This window comes from Rhinopithecus bieti, unplaced genomic scaffold (assembly GCF_001698545.2).
Source record: "Rhinopithecus bieti isolate Rb0 unplaced genomic scaffold, ASM169854v2 scaffold_4600, whole genome shotgun sequence".
Classification (NCBI taxonomy): domain Eukaryota; kingdom Metazoa; phylum Chordata; class Mammalia; order Primates; family Cercopithecidae; genus Rhinopithecus; species Rhinopithecus bieti.
Window position 1 is genome coordinate 2,112,165 of NW_016804545.1, and position 15,742 is coordinate 2,127,906.

The 15,742-nt window shown below is 38.4% G+C and overlaps 1 protein-coding gene across 1 annotated transcript in view; it reads right to left on the minus strand.

Moving 5' to 3' along the window:
• RBMS1 (RNA binding motif single stranded interacting protein 1) overlaps nt 1–15,742 on the minus strand; it is a 219,945-nt gene that overhangs the window by 83,977 nt on the left and 120,226 nt on the right. Inside the window, exon 2 of the mRNA XM_017869142.1 lies at nt 11,919–12,094. Within this exon, the coding sequence (XP_017724631.1) occupies nt 11,919–12,094 (176 nt within the window). The remainder of the gene's footprint in view (nt 1–11,918; nt 12,095–15,742) is intronic.

Here is a 15,742-nt window from a genome sequence, read left to right on the forward strand (position 1 = left end):
ACCATCCAGGCTATCTCAACTGAGAGTTTTGGATCCACTATAAATAAGCAGTGAGTAATAAACAAACACATCACCTGTTTCAGTTGACAAACAGAATGTTTAATTACTAGCCTCTCTTCTGCACTGAAGATTCACCAGCCTGGAGTTCATGCATTACTTCTTTCATTTAATAGCCACACCAAAAGTACACAAACTCATAAAGCAAACAGGCACTCAATTTGGAGTTTCCCCTGAGAGTAGATGCGAATTTCCACCAAGCAAGAATAAAAACAAACTCTTCCTGCTGATCCCTATATTTGTTAATGATACCAAATTCCCAGTTTGTTAGACTCAATCAAATATTATACTCATCTTTGAACCACATTCTTCCTCCAACCTCCCTCTGGCCCACATTCCACCAAGGACAAACTTTGGGGCAGCATGTATCACCTACCTTCTCAGTGAAGTACAAGTCCTCCTCTGGTGTTCAAGATCCCCCCCCCCGCCCAGTATGGCATCAGTGAATACCAAGCAGGGCAGGCAGGCGAGCTAGTCCTGTCTTCAGTGCTGGGGTGGGGCTGCCAAGCTCATCCTGAATATTCATTCAAATGCCAAGCTCTGCCTGATGTCCCCCTGAACAATCAATCACTCCTTACTCTGTAATTTCAGTAGCACTTTTTATCTCCCATATTCTGATCTACATTATGTGTGAAGCTCATTTTCTACACCTCCTTAAAGGTGGAAAATGTCTCAGTGCAGTATCTATAGAAAAATCACTGGCATAATGCCTGATAAATATTTGTTAAATTACAAAAAAATGGGATTCACCATTCACTTCTCCCCAAAAGTGTCTTCTTATGTTTTAATCAGATTTATACTCATAGCAAAATTATAATGCTCTTACACACCCATTATTTTCTAAAGCAGTATTAGGACTTGTAAGACAGTGACCTCTAAAAAATTGTTTATTTTCATATATGCAAAAACCCTCTCAGGCGCCTAGCAAGTGACAAGTTGCATACCTTCTCTAAGCTGTGTAATCTTGGGGAGCTGCACATTAGACAGCTAACCAGGAGCTGAGTTTCAAACGACCAGCTATGCTAAAAGGGATTATTTTGTTAGACATCAGGAAAGACAGGTTCCTCCTCTATCCTCCTGCCTTTGAGTTTTTTATTTTATTGGCTATTCAAATGGACATACGAAAAGGTGCTTTTTCTAATAAAATTTTGTTAAATCTATCACGGCCCAGTATCTTTCACGGTCCTGGAGAAATTAGTATTTTGTAGTTTGTGGTGCTGACGAAGAAACAAGGGTGCTGGTGAGGTAAAGAGAAAGTTAATAAAGTAGCATTCAGGGCACACTTGGAGAGGCAGAAAGCACAGTGGTTCAGAGGATGAGCTCTGGAGTCAGACTGTCCATTCTTAAGTTCTGGCTCCACCATTATCAGCTATATTATCCTAGGCAGTAAGAAAAAGAAATATCTTTCAGCTTCATTTTGTTCTTCCTCCATGAAGCAGCAAGAAGGCCCTCACCTGACACCAACATCATGCTCTTGCACTTTCCATCCTCCAGAACTATAGACGAATTAACTTCTTTACTTTATAAATTACCTAATCTGTGTTATTCTATTATAGCAGCAGATAACAGACTAAGACAGAAAATTAGAGATGACAATATTGCTCATAAAACTGTTCTAAGTGTTAAATAATAAACTACTTGGCATAGTCACTGGGAGACAGCAAGCATTAGACAATTTTTGGCTGCTAGCATTACTTAGATGTTTACACATTACACAGGATTTTTTTTTCATATGCATTTATTATGAACTAAAGATGAAGGGAAAGGTTATAAATTTCTGAGATTCAACAGTAACCCAATAAGGAAATTCTACATAAAACCAAGCACAACTGCCAAATAAAGATTTTAGAGGTTTTTATTTCTGATGACAGTACCTTCACCTTCATATAATGGTTAAATATCCCTAAGCTGCTGCTACAGAAATCCAGGCTCATATAAAGGAACAAGGAAAGGACATAAATACTGTCTTCAATCACAGAGAAGGAAAGGGTGATTTTTATAAAAATTCTTATTGTTATGATAATTATTTTCAGTGCCAGCTCCCCAATTAACTTCTGCTAAGGCTGTTATTAAAATGGGTTTGCCAACAGCTTGTGCAGTATTTGGGCACTAGAAAAGAGAATGGCTCTTTATCATGCCTAGGAGTAACAAAAAGATACCCTAAAGAAAAAGGTCAACTGACAATAAGGAAGATTGGCTAAATTTCAAATACCCATGCTTACCGGCAGATTTTACACTGAGGATAAATTAGAAAATAGACATAACTGAGATTTTCTGTCAAAATATCAAATGATGTATAAAGTAGGTACTTGGTAATAATTAATATTTGAGGTTTCAACAATTCATGATGACATTAAAATTCCTTGATGTGCAGTTATGCTTAATATTGCTACAGCATGCATTTGAATTGTGGATACCCTCAGCAGAGGACAGCAGATCGTGAAGCCAGTGAAGAAGCATAGCCCATTACCTAAGGTCCATATTTCAATAAGGTTTTGTTCTAATCGTGTACACAGCAATTTTCAAGAAGGGATTAAACACTGTCTTAATTTTTGAAAACAAACCGAGTGATAGTTCTAATGATAAAATTGAAGAAAGTATACACAGAGGTATAAGCGAGATGGTTCTCTATTGGGGAGCAGGTATTTATTTCGTGGGATCTTCTTTTTTGTGATGCTAAAATTATTTCTGTGAAATCTGGGGATTTCCAAAAGTCTTCAAACTATATACCTTGGTATGTCAAAGTAGTATGATACATAAAGTATTTCTTAAAGTACCAAAATTTTTCTAAACCAAGAAAAGAAATGATGCAACTAACATGAACAAGAAAATGATTCTACATTTCGCTTACCCAAGAGATGATTGGGAAGAAGATTCAGTTAATTACACAACTGCTCTTAAGCTCTCAACTCTGCTTTTGTGTCCATTTATGGGGCGGGTGGGAGATCGCAAAGGTTCTGTGTTTTGCTCAGTCTCAAATGTATCATGGGTTAAACTCTTTGACATGGAACCTTACTAGAATACTGTCCACGATGAGAGAATTAAGTTACAATTAGTGACTCAATATTTTTACTTAGCAGATTGGCATTCCTTGTTACAACGATGAGACAAATTCTGTAAACTGCACGTCGTATAGATCACGCTTTTCAGCAATATGCTCAAGTTCCTTGATCTAAGCCCTCATTGTGTTATTTATTACGTGTCATCCTATTATGCTAGCAATAATAGAAGCAAGCCAAGTTCCAGAAAATACTGTTATTAATATTTTATGTATGGAGAATATTCTAGATCAATGATGAAAGAACTTGAGAGGATAAAAATGAGTTGTTTTATGGGACAAAAACATTTGGAAATCAAAAGAAATCCTGTGATTTGTAAAATCAAATTTGTAAATGGGCACAAGAAGCTATATAATAGTAATAGACACAAAAATGGAAAGCATTTTCTATAATTAACTGAAGAAAACTCATCATCTTAACCCAATTTTCACTTTTGGGAAGATTAAAACATTTTTTTACCAGTCAATAAAGATTAGGTTTTGTTTTTTTTTTTCAATTTTAAAGGACACACTTAATGAGAGAAGAACTATTTGCCCACAACTCTGTTTTTGTTTACTTTTATTTATCTTTCCTTGTCCCTCAAAGAAATGTAAGAAATAAAAAAACACTAGATACAGATTTCAGTAGCTTTGTAAAATACCATTTAAAAAAAAACAGAAAATTCAAACAACTACAATACAATATAACACAGCTCAATATGCCCAGATCTTAATTACCTGAGATGTAGTAGCTACCAAAGAAAAAATCATCTGTGTGTGTTTTATTGTAATGCCTGTGAGTTAAATACACCATAACCATTATCATCATCACCAGCAGTAAGACTGTTCTTCAATTTTCTTGGAAGACAACACATAAAGGGTAAATTATATTTTAAAGAGAAGCTATTCCCTTATATTAGCCTCTAATTTAACCCTACATGAAGAGCTTCGGGTTTCTAAGACTCAGAGGTGTTGCTTTAGAATGATGTGAATGCAGGCAGTGAAACGTTTGGTCTATGTCTGTCACATCTGCATAGCTATCTGAATACTCCTGTGTAGAATACATGTGAAGCATGTGTGTGTGTGTCTTTCTAAAATAAATGTAATAACTAAGGGTATGTTCAGGTATTTTGGACTGAGTCATTTGACCTTGGGTCCCCTGACTCAAAATTCTCTCTTCAATTTTAAAGAACTGAGTCCCTCTTGGGTGGAATGATTTTCCTACCTTATTATAGGATCATTCTTTTGTATTGAAAATAAAGGCTCTTCTATATCATGTAATTTCTATACATTCCAAAAGATTTCCTATTTACATAGGGATTTCAAAACACTGGGTCTGTTGGGCCCATTGCTCCCTTCAGAGTAAATGTTGAAGGTAACTTTGTAAGAGGGTAAAAGCTGATCAAGCATCAAAAAACTATTCAATTTACTAGAATGTTTTCACTTCCAAATTTTACCCTAAAGGTAGCCTAATCATTTTGTAATAAAAGAGATGATCGTTTAATTTCAGGGTGGAGAGAAAACATCTTTTAGCAGACGGATTGCTTAAGAAATCTTAGTGTTACAGAGATCAATGGAGATGTACAAATAATGAATATAACCACTTCAAGTTGTCCTTTTCCTGTTAGTTGCCCTAATTTCTTATGACAGTAAGAATAATTTAAAATATTCTTTTAAATCCCAGCTACTCGGGAGGCTGAGGCAGGAGAATTGCTTGAACCTGGGGGGCAGAGGTTGCAGTGAGCTGATCGCACCACTGCACTCCAGCCCAGGCAACAGAGTGAGACTCCATCTCAAAAAATTAATTTAAATCAGCATTCAACAAATTAGCTAGTGGTTTCAGAAAAGCAAGTGGTTCACTGGGCCCTATTTGCGGTAACGCAAACAAAAGCATGGTCAAATGTGGGGAACACAGGGAGACGCTGGAGTTTCGGGACTAAGAGAGAACCACTAAAAGTCGGTGCCTTTCATGTGTGCTCTCTCCCAGTTAATGCAACTAGAGGCTTCCCTCTCACCTATGAAAGTCCTCGCCTTCTCCAATCCACCCTTCCTGCTTGTGTCAAAATTAGCATCTGAGAGAGACAGAAAGAAAGGAGAGAAATTCATTATGCTACTCTTCCAATCCAACAGCTAACTTTTTCTCTGTAACTAAAGAATAAACTCCAAACTAAAATGTTGGCGTTAACAGTCTCAGTCAAGATGCTAACGGTATGCCCCCAACCTATACCTCCAGCCTCGTATTCCTTTAAACCCACTGACACCCCGCCACGGGAACCCTGGGTAACTAACAACTGCCGAGTGCCAGCTCTGCACCAAGAAGCCCTCTCTGTGCCTTTTTAAACATTCAAGGGTTCTCACATCTGCTGGGCACTTCTTGATGCCTGGAGGATACTATTGCTTTCACCCTTCATGAAATTTTCCTTGTCCTTTAAGACTGAGATGTCATCTCCTCCCTGAAAGCTACCCCAATTCCTTCACATCAAGGTTAGCCTTCTGGCTTCTCCCAGTACATCACATTGATGATAATACTATCCTGTCTCTCTACTGACCTGTCTTGCCTTACTGTTTCACCTTTTAAGATCTGTGCTATGTTCAAAAGCACAAGGAAAACTTACAGAGAAAACAAAGGGATAGAAAATAAGTATGTATTGAATATTACAAAAGGGGAAACAGATTACATTTCAAAATATTTCCTTTTAAATAGTAACAGGCTATCATATCATAAGCTAGATTTAATTTCATGTTTCTATTAAAATCATATGTTTTACTGCACTTGGAAACAAATTAGAAATTTACTGAATCAAGAATTGGTTTAGGAATGAGGGAAGGGCTGTCTGTAGAAGACGGAAAGAGTAGAGATACCTCATTTTGTTTTAATATCAAGTCACTGGTTTTTCCATTAAAATAAGTTACTGTTGCACTGAGTTATGTAGAACTCTTCATACGATGTCAATACCACAGCAACCTTTAAGCTACCCAGCCTGGGCCAACAGAGACTCTCATTTACTCCACTAAAAATCAGGGAGAGCCATTACCAAATCTTGCACACTTATGCTATTTGTAAACCTTTAAAAAAGGCTGGACACAATGAATATTTCACATGCCACAGTAATTATTATGATGAGCAATAATCAGGTGTGGGTAGCACGTGACTGAAACAATTCTTCTGCAAACACAAGCATATCTCAGAGACATTGCAGGTTTGGTTCCAGACCACTGCCATAAAGCGAGTATTGCAATAAAACAAGTCAAACAAATTTTTTTTGTTTCCCAAGCATAAGTAAAAGTTATATTTACACTGTATTGTAGTTTATTATGTAATAACATTATGTATAAAAAAGCCCGGTGTGCATACCGTAATTTAAAAAATGCTGTATTAGCCAGGCACAGTGGTGCACACCTGTAACTCCAGCTACTCAGAAGGCTGAGGCAGAATCACTTGAGCCCAGGAGTTCAAGGCTGCACTGCACTACAGTCATGCTTGAGAATAGCCACTGCACGCCAATCTCTTAAAAAATATTTTATTATAAAAAAGTATTAATCATCTGAGCTTTCAGCCTAAGTTGTAATCTTTTCGTTGGCTGAGGATTTTGCCTTGATGCTAATGGCTGCTGACTGATCAGGGTGGTGGCGGCTGAAGGCTGGGGTGGCTGTGGCAATTTCTTAAAATAAGACAACAGTGAAGATTGCTGCATCAATGGACTCTTCCTTTCATGAAAGATTTCTCTATAGCATGCAATGCTGTTTCACAGCATTGAAGAGAGAAGGCTCACTTCTCTCAGCCTTCACAGGGTTGAAGAATTAGGGTCTTGCTCTGGATAATGTTTTGGCTTACGGGAATGTTGTAGCTGGTTTGATCTTTTATTCAGATCACTCAAATATTCTCCACATCAGCAATAAGGATGTTTTGCTTTCTTATTAATTTGTTCACTGGAGTGGCACTTTGAATTTCCTTCAACTTTTCCTTTGCGGGCTGTGTGGTGCAAGAGACCTAGCTTTCAGTCTACCTTGGCTTTCAGCATGGCTTTCTCATCAAGCTTAATTTTGATTTTAAAAGCTTTTAATTTAAAGTGAGAGATGGGAGATTCTTCCTCTCACTTGAACACTTAGAGGCCACTGCAGGGCTATTATTTGGCCTAATTTCAATGATATATCTCAGAGAAAACGGAGGAGAGGGAGACAGAAGGGGAATGACCCGTCAGTGGAGCAGTCAGAACACACATAACATTTATTGATTAAGTCGTATATGGGAACAGTTTGTGGTGCCCCAAAACAATTAACATTAAAGATCACTAATCACAGATCACCACAACAGACATAATAATGATGAAAAAGTTTGAAATATTGTGAAAATTACCAAAATGTGATGCAGAGACATAAAGTGAGCATATGCTATTGGAAAAATGCCAATAGACTTGCCCAATGCAGGGTTGTTACAAACCTTCAATTTGTCTATTTTTTTAAAGCAATATCTGTAAAGCACAGTAAAACAAGGTATGCCTGTACCCCTCCCTCCCCCCACAAAAAAAAAGCCTCAAGGAAGAGGAGGCTGGAGGTTATGTTAGCATAAGCTACTTCCCTGGCTTTCTTAGCTTTCAAAATCAAAATCTGGTGGAGTTTCTTCCTCCTTTGTTTTAAATGTAGAATTCAATATAAATTAAGTTTATTCTAGCAGTTAGAATTTCAAGGATGGAAGAAACAAGGGATACTAATATTTGTTCAGAGACAATATGTGTTCTAGGCTCTGGACCAGCTCTTTTACTTACATTATTTGATTTAATGCTTATCACAATTTTTGATAATAGCATTATTTGACCTATTTTACAGTCTGTTGACTGGGAATTCAGTATTTGCCTAACACTTTTAGGTAACTCTGGGATACCAAACCTAGCAATCCTGACTACAATGCCTTTGTAGTCAGGGTGACAAATCTGTATAAGATGATACACTGTTAGCATCATATACTGTCACAGACATGTGGCTAAGTAATGTAACAGGCACTTGGAGAAGAGAACTATATGGAAATAAGATGCTGATTATGAGCTGGCAATACGTAAAAATTAAGAAATAAAGAGGAGAGTTACTGGTGTGGTCCAAGCATAATGGAGGCAGAGAGAGTTTGGACTTGGCCTTGCTGAATAGAAAAGGCGAGGGGAGGCACCAGAGGGGAGGTAGCAGAGGAGCAAATTGTTCTCCTGTCACACTGTAGGGAGGGAGGAGTCACCTGGTTCTTCTGGTAGGGAGAAGAAGGAAGAAGGGCCAAAGAAGAATCCACAAAACTTAGTGACTAAGGGACCAAGAGAAGGAGCTGCTGACTCCTAAAGCCTTCCTAAAGCTTCATGTTTAAAAAAGTAAATTTGGAAAAGAGACAGTGTTGAGAGAGGATATTTTGAATTTGAGGCTGAATATGAGGTAAAAATAAAATATTCAAATGGAAAATGTACAGGAAAGTAAAAAGAGTGGAGAATACCCCTATCAGAGGATGGGACTATGGAAGAGGCAGCCAAGAAAACAAACCTGAAGAGCAGAGAGTTGAGGAGGAGAGGGATGAGAGTGAAAAAAAGCTAGGAATATTTAAGACGCTAGTGCAGTTTCAGGTGAAAGTCTGAAGGCAAAATAAAAATGGCTAAGATGTCAAGAAAATGGACACAACATTCATCTATCTAAATTCATCTATCTAAAAAGTCTGCCTAAGAAGTCTCAATGAGAGAAATATTGCATTGGCAAATATTTAGATGGCAAACACACCACACAGATAAGCACGGTCAAGCACAGTGTTTGCTTGGCTTGATTTCAGAGAAGGAAGAGGATTAAGCCAAGGGACAGTAGATGAATCCTTTCAGCCACCTGGATTGTTCCATTTCCTGAACTTGTTGGTTAACTGTACTGATATCTTGTTTGTGAATAGATAACCTCTTAGAAATAGGAAGCAAACTTGCTGCAGCATAAAGCAGTCAAGGTTCCAAGATTTTTCGTATGTGTTTCACAATTTAGAAGTTAACTAAAGCTGGTTGACATCTTTTATTAAAAGCTTCTAGGAAATTTATCTCTTTTCAATCCAGATTACCTGACACCACCGTCACCACCCTGTATCAGGAACTTAGGCTGGTTGGCTTCCTGTCTGAGCCCCTACCCAACATGCTTTCTCTTCTTAGCCATAGTAATCTACACTTTGCAGGGTCATGACTCCCTGTTTTGAGTCTGGGTGGGGCTGCCTTTCCCTGTCATCTCAGTATCACAACATCTGCTTTTCCACTGTAACCACCTCTAACATTACAGCATCTCTATGTTCTACTTCAAACACAGTTTTTTAAAAATATTTTTTGTTTTCCTCTCTAGTTTTTAAAATCTTCATGTCATACATGCCTTTGGACTTCATGCACCATTTGTATGGAATTGGGCCACCGTGATAAACATTCCTGCTTGTCCCCATCTTTCTGTTAAAAAATCCTCTAAAATATCCAAGCCCCCTGGAGAGCCAAATCATTTGTTTCCATCATTTCCCCTCCTAATTCAGCCTCATCAGGTCAATTTGTAATTACAGTGCTAAGTTTTTAGTTCTAAGTATTTCTTTTCTTTTTTAGAGGTATAGATTTATATCTTTTTTTCTGAGACGTTTCTGATACCTACTTTTCTAAAAATCTCTAATTATGTCCAGTGGTTTTTTTAAGCTCTAGGATGAGTCACTTTCTCATAAGGTTCTTGTCACTTCTATGTCACCAACTAGCTCTTCTTTATTGGAAACAATTAAGTCCAGAACAGGAATGCTCTTTTGTGCTTTCTCTACATTCCAAGACACGAAACTCTCAGCAAGTCAAATTTGGTATTTACTAGATTTTCTGTATTAAATGGAATGAAGTTTCCTGCAAATTATGAGAGAGTCCTCTATTATTGTTATGTTTTGCCTCTGTATGATACATATCAAGAAGACTATTATCAGACTTCAGTATGAAACCTGGGACTGTACAAGAGCCTTCCTTTGCAAGTGATGGGAGACAGTGAGGGTTGCAAAGCATTATTGCTGCTATTGATAAAAGGAAGGAGGGTAATGTTTACACGTTAAGAAAATCCATACATGTCAAAAAGAACAACAAAAAATAAATGAATATTCTAGGAAAATGATAAAATGTTCTTCTGCCACATTTGGAATATGATTCGGTTAAAAAAAAATTACTGACTCAATTTTTCAAGTACATATTTACTGTACATAAAACATGGCATTACTCCAGTATTTTAGGGTTAACTGTCTCCTTAACATCAAAACTCACCCTACGTAATTCAACAATAGCTGAAGAACAATTTGTTTTTTGAATTCCTCTCCTCTTCTCTTACACCTCATGAATTTGAGAGTTAGCTTCATTCTTCTGTTTCTTACAGTCGTATTTTTCGTTCCTTAGACTTTATGGCGCTCTATCTACCTGTAATTATGCTGCAAAAACATAAGACAATACCACTAAAAGGCCAGCAGCAGAGGAGATAGCAAAAGGCCTATTTGTGGTCTTGAACAGCTGCAATAGGGCAGGGCGTGCCTGGCAGGGTTCCCTCTGCCTCTAGCCAGCAATGACAAACCCCAAGAGCTGGGCTTGCTTTCACAGCAGTCTCTAATGCAGGGCATTATTTCACTGCCCCAAAAGCCAAGGACTGGAGTCAAAGTCCACAAGGGCTGATCAAAAAGGGGGACATGAGAAAAGCACAGGGAGAGTGCTGGGAAGGATGGCCTTCTAGAAAGCTCTCCAGATCCTGAAGAGCCACCACCTACTGTCCCACCCCTCCCCTTTCAAAACAAAACACAGCAAAACAACGATCACCCCTTCCCCCACCCATGGAAGGCCAGATGTTACTTTTAGTTCCAGTTTGGAAATAACTGACCAAGTTAGCTTTGAAATTTTTTTTTCTTAAAAAAAGTAAGAAGTAATGAATCTGGATTTTAACCAGGAAAAGAGAAATGAGATGTTATCAATCAGATGTTTTGAAATTCAGGTAATAGGAAACATTCTCTAGCAAAAGTCTCCTACTGCAATTATGCAAAATTCTCTTTTAAGGGACCATTATTGCCTTGGGATAAATAAAAAGTACTGTTATATGTGTAGGCTTTTATAGCTCAATGCAATTTGATGCTTTCAGTCCTTACACAATGATCTTTGCACTATACAGTGCTTCTGACTCCTTGTTTTAAAATTAGTGCTTTCTTACTTAGTAAGTTAATATAATTGCAGCAAAGAAGCACATTATATTCTATTCATTGACAGCATTAGCATATAATGCAAATTTACTTTGGAACTTTATGCACATGCACACATTTCTTCATAACACTCTGAAAGGGTAGAATTGAGTTCTTATTCCAAAGTGATGAGGGTGAACAATCCAGACTACAAAACTATGGATGCTAATGGAGGCAGACTAATATGGTCCCGGTGGCTGGAATTAAGAGCTTACATTCAGTATGATGTTAGATGGTTAACAACCTTTCTGACAAACAATGATAACTAAAGTTCCTCTCCTAGGCTAGACCAGCCCTCAGAGGTGCATCCACAAAAAATCAGAACTCCTGAAAAATATCTAGCCAAAAAAAATTTTTTTTAATTCACATTTTACTTCTCATACACCCATAAAGTTAAATTCTATTGAGAAAACGCTCCAGTTCATTTTGATATGTAGCCAGTCTGACGATGTTAATATTGACTGAAAAAGTATTTAAGAAGTTAAAACTTGAGAGTCCACAGGTATTTCTTATAAATTTCTCTTACAATGCAGTATAGATCACCCTATAATATGATCAAGAAAATACTTAGCAGCTAAAATAATAGGAACAACTACTACTTACGGTTGACAGAGCTTCACCAGGTCCTGGTCGGTGGTGTTGGGAGGCAGTCCTCGGATATAGAGGTTCGTTTTGCTGAGCTGATCCCATCCTGAGTTGCTACTGCTGCTACTGTTGTTATTACTGCTGGTGGTGCTGGGACTGGGAGGGGCCATGGGGTGGGCTGGGACCAGAGACTGCTGGAAAACAAAGATCAGGAGCCTTAGTATGCTAGCATTAGGAGACTGACACCATTCAGAGGCTGTCATTCAGAGGCTGTATGATTTCCCAAATAAAATGAAGTTACCAAGATTTAAATATAGATTACCTTAAGCTACTTTGAGGTATAAATTTTAATTTACCCTTTTAAAAAGGTCTGTTCACGCTACTTTAAAAAAGGCCTCTTCTTCAACATAAAATTGATAACAGGGTTTACTCAGTAAAAGTTCTCTATGAGCACCTTAAATGTGACTAAATTTATGTAAGATTAATTTATTCACGCATTTTTCGGGAACACATCTACTGAGACTCAAAATTAATGTGCATGAAGTTAGATGATACCATCTTAATATACAGTAATTTAGAAATCACTAGACTTTGAAAAGGTTTTCAAATTCTGAAGAACGTTTGATTGAAAGTTGCTTATAATTTTATTAGGATGACTCTTCAAAAAAAAAATTACTCCTCAAGTATAAGAAAGAGTTTAATCCAGATCTTCCAATAAGGACAATCTCACCTAGTTCTAAGACAGGCACACAACTTCATTGAGACATCTGGGTAAGATTCCCAGGCAGGCTGCCTTTTGCTCTGGTTAACCTTGTGAAATTTAACCCCTGTGAGAACAGTGTCCAAGCTGGAAACCTTCCCAGCTTGCAGCACCCACCACAATTCTTGTAAAGCCTGCTACCAAAGGACTCAGTGTGGTTTTACAGTCGGCAGCCACCTAAGAAGAATGTCTGAAATTGTACTCACACCAGATAATTCTCTGTGCACCGAAAGAAAGAACCAACAGTTCTCTGACCCAGTGCCACACACATGACTTTGAGGAAGTTAAATGGCTCAGCTTAAGACAAAAGGGCACACAACCCCAAGTGTCCTCACAGCAAATGCGCGGCAATTTCACACCAGGACAGGGATGTTTTCTCACCTCACATTTTCTAAATAATAAATATACTGTACTAACTCAAAGACATCACTCATGAACAGTTTGAATATCCAAAATTAAATAGTCATTAGATAGTCAAAAGGTTCAAATCCCATGGCTTGGTTTTTACCAGTACAATCAAGAAAAGTCAGGCATGTCTATAGAAGACAAATCAAATCCCACAGTGGAAGGTTGGAGAAGCAGATCCCTTGCAATAAGCATACCCTCATTTACCTCATCAGCAACCTCCGTTGCCCACTATAGATTCCTAGTTTTGTACCCAGCTTCTGCCATGGTCATCCTAATTCAATAATATCCCAACACATGGGGATCTCATTAATTTATTTTTATTTTTATTTTTTTGAGATGGAGTCTCACTCTGTCACCCAGGCTGGAGCGCAATGGCGCGATCTCGGCTCACCAGAACTGCCTCCTGGGTTCCAGCGATTCTCTTGCCTCAGCTTCCCAAGTAGCTGGGATTACAGACACACAGCACCATGCCTGGCTAATTTTTGTATTTTTAGTAGAGACGGGGTTTCACCATGTTGACCTGGCTGGTCTTGAACTCCAGACCTCAGGTGATCCGCTCACCTTGGTTTCCCAAAGTGCTGGGATTACAGGCATGAATCATCGTGTCTGGCCCCATTAATTTAGATATGTTAACCATTTCTTCTGATCCTGTATCTTTCAGATTCTTCCTTCCACTGCCCAGGTTCTTGCTAAGATATCATCTGAGTCCAAACACCACTTTATTTAAAGAGATGCTCTTTTAGAAAGAGAGCAGCAAAGGGTCAATAATAGTTAACGCAGAAATGCTATTCACTGAAGGCCGAACTTGAACTGGGAACATCAGTACTGCTTAATCCCAAAATAAATGCAGCCTGAGATCACGTCCTACCAAATCTATTTGATTCATGCCCTTAATGAGCAGCTGAACTCATATCCTTTTCCCAAACCTCTGGTTTTTCTCTAGGAGCTAACTACTTTCTAGATATAAAACTAAGACCAAACTCTGACACTTGCTCTGCCACAGGTGGCACCTCAGAGAACTGGCCATGCCCCACAAAGCCTGTGCTCCTTCTCTGAAGCCACTGAGTTGGTACCTGCCATCCAGCCCTACTCTATTTTTCACATCAGTGAGAACAGAGGTGCTGGAAAGTAGCCCACACACCTGCCTCCTGTCCCAAGCCTTTGATTGACACAGATAACTTGTAGCTATTAAAACTAGGCAGGACTGAATTTTCCCTTCAACCTCCCTTGATTAGTGTCTCAGAAACCATCCCTGACACAAGCAACACTGTTTCCACAGTAGGACCCAGTATGTTTAATGCAGTCATTGAGCGATGAAATACATCTGGGATGAGACTTGGAGAAGGCAGCAAGAAGCTGTGGATCAGGCCCCGCCCCTACCTCTTAGTGGGATTACATCAACACGAAGTAAATGAACCATCGGGCATTTTAAAGACTGCATTCCAAGGCTGCATTCACTCGAACCTTTGATTTTGCCAGAAGTGGAAAGGGACTGGCGGGCATGCACCTGTACAATTAAAGAAACATTTCGATGTATGACTTATTTGGAGATTATTTAGACATGAAAGTAGGTTTTTTAATTTATATATTCATTTTTTGGCAGAAATACAACTATGATTTACATGTCTGAATTTACATAGCTGTTTTAATATAATTTGATGGGCATCCCTATTTACTGCAGTAGTTATTTTCCCACTGTGGGAAGCAGATACAGCCTGTGCCTCCCTGCTTCCCCAGTTAAGTTTGCCCTGTGAGGGAATGAAATCTCCCAGCATCTGATCCCAGGCAGAAGAAGAGGGTTCCTAAATGTACCCAATGAGGACTACTAGCCTCTGGTGAATCCTATACAGAACAAAGTTCAAATTCAAATTTTATTTCCAAATCAATTCTTTCTTGGGGCTAACTGAAGACAGAAAAGAAAACTGAAAGAGAGAAGCATTGAATTATTCTAGGTTGTCAATTTTTAATTTTCTAGTGCAGAAAATTTTAAACCAAAGACTACGTTTTTAGAAGTCACTGAAACTGGGCTGGGCGCAGTGGCTCACGCCTGTAAACTCAGCACTTTGGGAGGCCAAGGCAGGTGGATCACGGGGCCAGGAGTTTGAGACCAGCCTGGCCAACACGGTGAAACCCCATCTCTACTACAGATACAGACTCTGCTGAGTACTTTACATACATTACCGTACTCAATTCAATCAGACTGGCAGGTAGGTTATTGTCCTCCCATTGTGCAGATTAGGAAACCGAGTCTCAAGAAAGGTTAGGAATGTGCCAAGGGCACACATTTAGAAGGTGGCAGAGCTAGAATTTGAACGCAGATCTGCTAGAAAACAAAGCCAGAGCAGAGCCTTCAAACAGTACTCTATGTGGGACCCCAAAACACTTTCTATATCCTGAATGCTCTATTTGTATTCTTCCATTTTCTGTGCCCATAATTTTTGCTAATTACCAAATTCAAACTTCTCTGAAATGTGATATTTAATACCATTGGCAGATGTTTTTTAAGAAAGTAAAAGTGCCTTTAAGTTGACTTAATGAACACACAGTCTCATAGTGTTAAAAAAACAAAGATTAGCTCTTAAAAAATCGGTTTTAAAATTCTACTTTATAAAATCTTTTCATTAAAGAATAAATTCTACAAACAACTTTTGAAAGCTTCAGCATATTAGTGCTA